Source organism: Epinephelus moara, chromosome 9 (genome assembly GCF_006386435.1).
Source record: "Epinephelus moara isolate mb chromosome 9, YSFRI_EMoa_1.0, whole genome shotgun sequence".
In the NCBI taxonomy this organism is placed as follows: domain Eukaryota; kingdom Metazoa; phylum Chordata; class Actinopteri; order Perciformes; family Serranidae; genus Epinephelus; species Epinephelus moara.
The window spans coordinates 4,672,041-4,679,076 of NC_065514.1; the positions used below are offsets into that span (position 1 = coordinate 4,672,041).

The following is a 7,036-nucleotide window of genomic DNA, read 5'->3' on the forward strand; positions in this document are numbered from 1 at the left end:
GGGAGATTCTCATCATGGATGTGCAGCCGACAAATCTGCAGCAACTGTGTGATGTCATCATGTCAATATGGACCAAAATCTCTGAGGAATGTTTCCAGCACCTTGTTGAATCTGTGACACCAAGAATTAAAAAGGGGGTCCAACCTGGTACCAGCAAGGTGTACCTAATAATGTGGCTGGTGAGTGTAAAATAAAATATAGCCTCAAAAGACCAAATACAGACCAGGTAAAAGGCACTGAGGGGGTTAAAGTACCTGAACTGTAGCAATTCACACGACACATGCAATATATAAAGAACATTTCCACTGCTCTAAATCCATCAGAGCAACAACACAGTCATTCTCAGACGAGGATTTGGTGTCTCACTTGAATACATTTTCGACAGGTAAAATTATCTGACATGTCACAGAAAAGGCAAAGATGGGAGATCAGAGTTTAAACTTGTGCAGCAGAAGTTTTTTCCCGTCTTACTTATCTAACAGAGCATCTTGTGAAAACCTCAGATTTATTCTGTGACCCACTGGAGACGTCCCGGCTCCCAGGTTGGGAATCATGATGTTTTTGTGTCTAAATTTAGTTCCACTCGACATCCATCAGGTTGCGATTCACTTTGGTTATAAACTTCATCTTCACTATATGTGTAGGTGTGATTTACATATTCAATTATGTGACCGATAAAAAGCAAAGCACAAAAACATGATATGTATTTTGACGTGTTTCCTCACCGATGACAGAGTTGACGTTCTTAGACGTGTTCTTTCCAAAAGCACAGATACAGGCACACTCAGCTGGCACAGTGAAGCTGGCCAATGACCACTGGCTGTCCACGTACTGACCAATCACAGGGCCCACCTTCCCAACACGCGCCAGTCTGTGGGAGACAGAGGAGTAAGAGACACATTAACCTATAGAACTCTTGGTTTGAGGGTAAAGGATGAGGAGCAGTTGGACTCACGCAGAGCGACGGTTGAGTTTGGTGTCTTTGAGTGCAAAGATGTGGACGGTGCCTTTATCGCTGGAGGCACACAGGAACGAGGAGTCGTGGCTGAAGTTGATGCTGGAAAGAGAAAACAAAGATGAGGACTGTCAGAGCCTGAACTTTAACACCAACACAAATAGGAATTACTGTTGTTGAATTTTGAGTTTTGTAAAGTTATAATGTCAGTTAAGGTGTAGGGGAGACAGGGTTTAGACGCTGTTATACCATCTGGCAAGCACTTTGGTTGAACCACAATCAGTACATTTCCATGCACAGTTAGGCTGAGCTACAGTTACAGCTCAACTAGGCCATTTAACTGGCCTACTGTCCTTGTCCCAGTATACAAGCACAGGAGGGGAATCCATTTATTGAGCCAAGTATGTGCGACTCCACTATGATAGGTGGAGATATGCCCCCTTTCAGCTTGTTAGTATTGGACCTTTTTCCTGTTGACCTATTACGTCACAGACCAAACAATGGACAAACAAGTCAGCTACGGTTAGCTAGCTGCTAACTGGTACCATGGTGGACAACTTTACAGCTCTGTACATTTCCTATGTGCTGTACGCTTAATTTTTTGTACAGATGAGATGCACACTGGATGTAGATTTTGCCTTGTTATTACCGGCTTCTTCTTCCACTTCTGGGTCAAAGTTGAATAGCATGTGGAGCATGCTCAGAGTGCCTCAGCCAGTTTGGGTCTGATTGACTGTATACATGCAGGAGTAATCTGACTCCCAATTACAGAATCTGGGTGTGTTAGTTCGACTTTGAGAAATCTGATTTAGTACGATTTCAGAAATGTATTTTAAAAGTTCGGTTTTAGCCAGACTAACACAATAAATCGATTTTCTCTAATGTCATGTAGACGTACTGACTGACGCCTAAAACTACCCATGACTACTTGAGTGTGTACCAGTAGAGGGTGGCCGGGTCGGTTCCTCTGCGCAGCTCCACCAGCTTGTCTCTGGTCGTCGTGTCAAACAGGCGGATGAGCGTTCCTTTGCGAGAGGCTGAAGCCGCCACGCTGCCGGGCTGGTTAAGCGCCACGCAGGCGATCTCACTCTGGTGGGCGTTGATGGTAAAAGGGGCAGATGATGTGCCAGGCTTGGTGTTGGACAGGTCCTGAAGAAAACAATATTTGTTACTTTACTTTCAACTTGAATGACTGATATATTTGCTTCAGACGTTAGAGAAGTTTGTCTCAGTGTATTTTGCGACTTACGACCAGCTGCAGGCTGCCGCATTTATGTCCTGGGAAGACCAGCAGCTGTTTCTCCAGACTGGGGCATAAATCACACAGGCCTGGAGGAAATAAAACTTTATTAAAATTGTTGAACAGTTGGCCATGATGGAAGAAAACATACAGAACAAGAGAACAGCTCTTTACCTTTGGGATTGTCTCTGGTGTCAAACTCAAAAAGTTTGACTGGGTTATCTGGAAAACTGTACACATAGATCCTGTTCTTTAACACGATGATGATTCTGAGAAAGAAAGACAATTATATTTATCATTCTTCAGTGAGTTGTATTTCACATAGCTGCACAGGGACAAACTGCAGTCACAGTGAACTCACTTGTCGTGCCTCATGCGAACAGCTAGAACAGGTTTGGTGAAGGTGAACTCCAGGACCAGCTTGTCTTTGGGGTCTCGTGACTCCCGAGCGTCGTCCCAGACCAGCACTGAAAGGACAGATTCATATTATTTTTGTCTATCTTAACACAATACTCTTATTCATATGTACGCTGGAATATTTACTGGTGGCTGTAATCATTCCTTCTCTCTCCACACTGTCTGTTACCTTCAACGATCAACTATACCGAAAAGATGGAGGACAAAATCCACAGTCCCTGTTCTGTGTAAAAATGCTAATGTGGAGCTTCAGCTGCCTTAATTATCTAAACAGAGTGGGTGTCTTTGTCTGGGTGGTCAGACGTATGTTTATCGTCTGTGTTTTGTCCTGAACGCAGCCCTCAATGTCGCTGTCAGGACGGATCACTCCACCAAGGCTCAGCAAAAACAAAACACAGCCAGTGGAAACAAAGTGAATTTTATACTAAAGAGAGTTTTACAGAGGAGGCACAGAGCCAGAGTGAAGAGGGAAGATTAGAACAACTGCTTTCAACACATTTATGACACCTGAGGTTATATAGATGGACTTGTCTTTAATAATAATCACAATAAGTGACTTGATGTAACTCACCTGATATTTCTGAGAATTTGGGGTTGACGCCTCCCCCGACTACGGCCAGCAGGTTGGATCGATGCAACATGGAGCACGAGGCCACACTGCCGACCTGCTCATGGTCTGGAAACACACACACACGTTAAAAATGATCTTTCCAGACTGGACTTAATATATCTCCTTCTGCCGAGCTCACACTACTCGAATTTAGCCTCTCAGCTCCCTGACAAAAGAACCAAATCAGAGGCAAATTGACACTGGCTCTGTGCTCGAGCATGTGTGAAGTCGCTCACTGATCCATGGCAGACACACCCCACATATCTTGAATGCTAAATATCTGGACCTGTCAGGGACTTTGTCCGCGAGTTACAGCCAATGAGAGTATAAGACACAGGTTGAGGACAGAAACAAGTGGCCCCACAGCGCTTTCCAAGTTGTGTGTGTGTGAATAATAACTTCCTGGGAATGCTGCTTTGTCACGTTTTGACTTTGATTTTACATGACACACTCATCAGGATTCCTCCTGGGCTGCGTTAAGCCCTGACAAAAAACAGTTGCACGTTTGACACCCTGCTGTGTTTCACAGACGCACTGCCTTTTAATACGCCAGGGTTTAATTCAATTAAATTCAAAGGGGCTTTATTGGCATGATTGGAAACATATATTGACATTGCCAAAGAAAGTGTGAAATAAAATACAAAACTGTACATACAATAGTTCACATTACACGATTTTCACCGCAATTTTGACGTCGCAGAGGATCTTGAGAGCCACCTTGGGTCAGAGCTGAGTCAGCAGATAGTCTGCCACGACGAGTCCTCATGTGTGAACAAGCCTACGAGCAAGTCGCCCCCTCGTCTGTGACTGGGACTGGATATCTGGCATGCTAGAAAACTGGAGAAGTCTGACACGACTGACAAAGAGCATCAGCCAATGAGAGGCGGGATACGTCCCACGTCAGCACGCAGGAGGACGGAAGAAATGTGAGGAGGACAAGCCGCAGGGTTGCCAGGTCCGCTTATTAGCCGCGACTTTGGGCTTGTTTCTAAAGTGGAGTTGCTTATTTGGGCTTGCTCTCTAAACGTCACCTTTCTCTATATATATCCGTCTAATAAGTTATTTAAACGCATGATAGTCGCTTCTTTTGGGCTTGTTTCCATAGCCCTGGTTGCTTGTTTCTCTCCCAAGATCTGGCAACACTGACAAGCCGGCAAGCAACAACAACAATGGCGGCGTCCACAGGATCACGGGGAGCGCGTTGTGTTTGGACCCAGGCCCTGGAGGCAGATCTGATTCAACACTGGGAAGAATATCCATGCCTTTACCATGTGTCGTCTCCAAGTTAAAAACGTAGTTTGGTGACGTCACCGCGTTATCTGGGGCTCTGTCGGCGAGGGCTCGGTGGAGAAATCTTGTGGTGTGCACACACAGGTCGTAACACAGTTGGTGAGACTCCCAATGACAGAAACACACGCCGCCAGGTATGAACACTCAAAAGATTACGATAGTCTCCGCAACGCAAAATCAGGGTGAAAATCGTGTCGTGAACTCGGCTTAAGACTCACTATGACAAGACAGCAAGTTGAGCAGAGTGAACAGTACGGCAATCTGACGGCTTTGAAAGTCATGTAGTGTGAACTTAGCTTTGTCTAATTACAGTAGGTTAGGGTGACTGGGGTAAAAAATAAAATAGATTCATCAGTATTTACCACAAATGCAAAAAAATTAATCTGACAGCAAGGCAGTGAGGTCCACTCACCCAGGTGACCTTTCTCCATCAGGGGCTCCACGTTGTAAATCCTGACCCCTGTCTCCATAGCACAGCAGAAACAGCCTGTAGTTGTCAGAAGAAAGACACATTAAAAAAATGTATGTCTTTACCCTGACTGAGTACATTTACTCAGTTACAGTAATGCAACTTCCTGCTTCTTCTCTACTACATCTCAGAGGGAAATACTCACTATAACTGCTGTGGAATTAATAAATATATAACTGTTAGTCAACTCTGTCAGATCTCACCTCTGACATTCATTATACATGCTATTCAAGGAAAAAATAAAGCACTGGGAGGCTGGCTCATTACAAGGTTTAATAGTAAAGTAGTACTTTAACACTTTAACTACATTTCCTGACTATATTTTTATCAGTGCAGGACTTTTACTTGTAACAAAGTATTTTCACAGTAGTATTAGTACTTTAACTTGAGTAAAGGATCTGGACACTTCCTCCACCACTGACACAACCTTGTTTTTGAACCATACTGTAGCTGTAGTTAGCTCAACACGTTAGCTTACTCTGGTCCTGGTTGAACTGCAGGCTGTTGACTCCTCTCTGTTGAGCCATGGCTGCTAAACTACCGTCACCGTCAAGTTACCGGCAAACTACAGCTTCGTCTGGACACACAGGACCACCTGTGACAGAGGAGGGAAAACAACATGACGGCTGTTTTGACTTCAGCTGACAACTGAGCAACACTGTTGTTACGTTAGCATGTTAGCTAGCTAGCATACGTTAGCATCAGATGGCAGCGGTGTGAACGTGACTGATGTTCCGGTTTGACTTCGACATTTTAAAACATATGAAGTCTTACCATGAACACGGAGAGGCGAGGCGACACGGAGGTTTTAAAGGCGGGAAACACGACAAACAGTGTGAGACAACAACAACAACAGAGATGTTGCAAGACGGCGATTTGTTTTTGTTTTTCAACAGTGACGTATTTGACACGTGCTTCCGGTTTTGTTCCGCTTCCTGTTCGGAAAAAAAAGAAAAAAAAACTTTTCTACTATTAAAATGTGACAAAACTGAAGTAATTGGAATGAAAACGTACGTGAAGCAGTGAAAAATGAAAATAATAAAAAATAAAAATAAACTAAAATAAAAAACTTATAGCGAACTATTACGTAATACTTAAAACTTACTAATAAATAACGTTATAGATGACTAACTCCACAAATACATGTTGTTTTAAAATATATTAAAGCTTTTCATCTGTAAAAAGTTTGTATTTTACAGAAATGCAGCTCTAGCATGAAAAAAAAGAATATATTTTATGGTTTCAATCAAATGCTTTAATTATAAAACATCTTTTTCCCACATTGTTACAAGAAAGGCACTATCATAGAAATGCACTGTTCAAATATGTTTTTATTGTGAAGTTTTTGGGCATCAGAGCACTTTCAACTTGTTACAGTCATGTAGGACAGAATATAACTAAAAAATATAATAAATAAATTAGAGAATACAATATTAAGATAAAATGAGTAATAAAAACACCGTACATAACAAATGTGCAGTCTTTTAAAGGAAACAAAACTAACAGCATATGTAAACATTTCATAATAAGAGCACAGCAAAACTCCTTACCATTTAAAGCTATGATTTACGTTTCGAAAGATTGATCATTATTATTAACATCATTATCATTCGTCATACCAAAGACTATAAAAATGGGACCCATTGCCTACCTGCTTGAAACTCAGCATCAGGGGTTGGAATTGGGAGGTTAGATCACCACATGATTCCTGAGCGTGGTATCAGGTGGCCCTCTGACCAGTTTCTAATTCACAATGAAAATAAACTGATTCACACTGGAATTTTTTTGTGCTTTTTTGTAAATAAGGTGCCAGAGTGCATTAAAAAAGGATTAATAAAGAGCTTGTTTATAATAAAAACAAGTGCCAGGGGAGGACCTCCTGGACTCGCACCTGGCCTCCTGTCATTTTGCAAAAGTGGCCTCCAGGCAAAGCAAGTCTAGTATCCCTGCTCTAAATTATCAACTAGGGCAGGGCCATATGGAGAAAACCCAATATTATGATATTTTTTTACCAAATACCTTGATACTGATATTGTTGGGTTGACAATTGATGCC

At 42.5% G+C, this 7,036-nt stretch overlaps 1 protein-coding gene across 1 annotated transcript in view; it reads right to left on the reverse strand.

Annotated features, from left to right (window-relative positions):
• Positions 1–5,890, reverse strand: part of wdr45 (WD repeat domain 45) — a 7,561-nt gene extending 1,671 nt beyond the window's left edge. The window contains exons 1-10 of the mRNA XM_050052609.1: positions 5,756–5,890; positions 5,460–5,576; positions 4,925–4,999; positions 3,184–3,288; positions 2,557–2,662; positions 2,370–2,464; positions 2,205–2,284; positions 1,896–2,104; positions 956–1,057; positions 726–871 (exon numbers count right to left, since the gene is read on the reverse strand). Coding sequence (XP_049908566.1) covers positions 726–871; positions 956–1,057; positions 1,896–2,104; positions 2,205–2,284; positions 2,370–2,464; positions 2,557–2,662; positions 3,184–3,288; positions 4,925–4,999; positions 5,460–5,508 — 967 coding nt within the window. The 5' untranslated portion in view covers positions 5,509–5,576; positions 5,756–5,890. The remainder of the gene's footprint in view (positions 1–725; positions 872–955; positions 1,058–1,895; positions 2,105–2,204; positions 2,285–2,369; positions 2,465–2,556; positions 2,663–3,183; positions 3,289–4,924; positions 5,000–5,459; positions 5,577–5,755) is intronic.
• Positions 5,891–7,036: the final 1,146 nt, after the last annotated feature.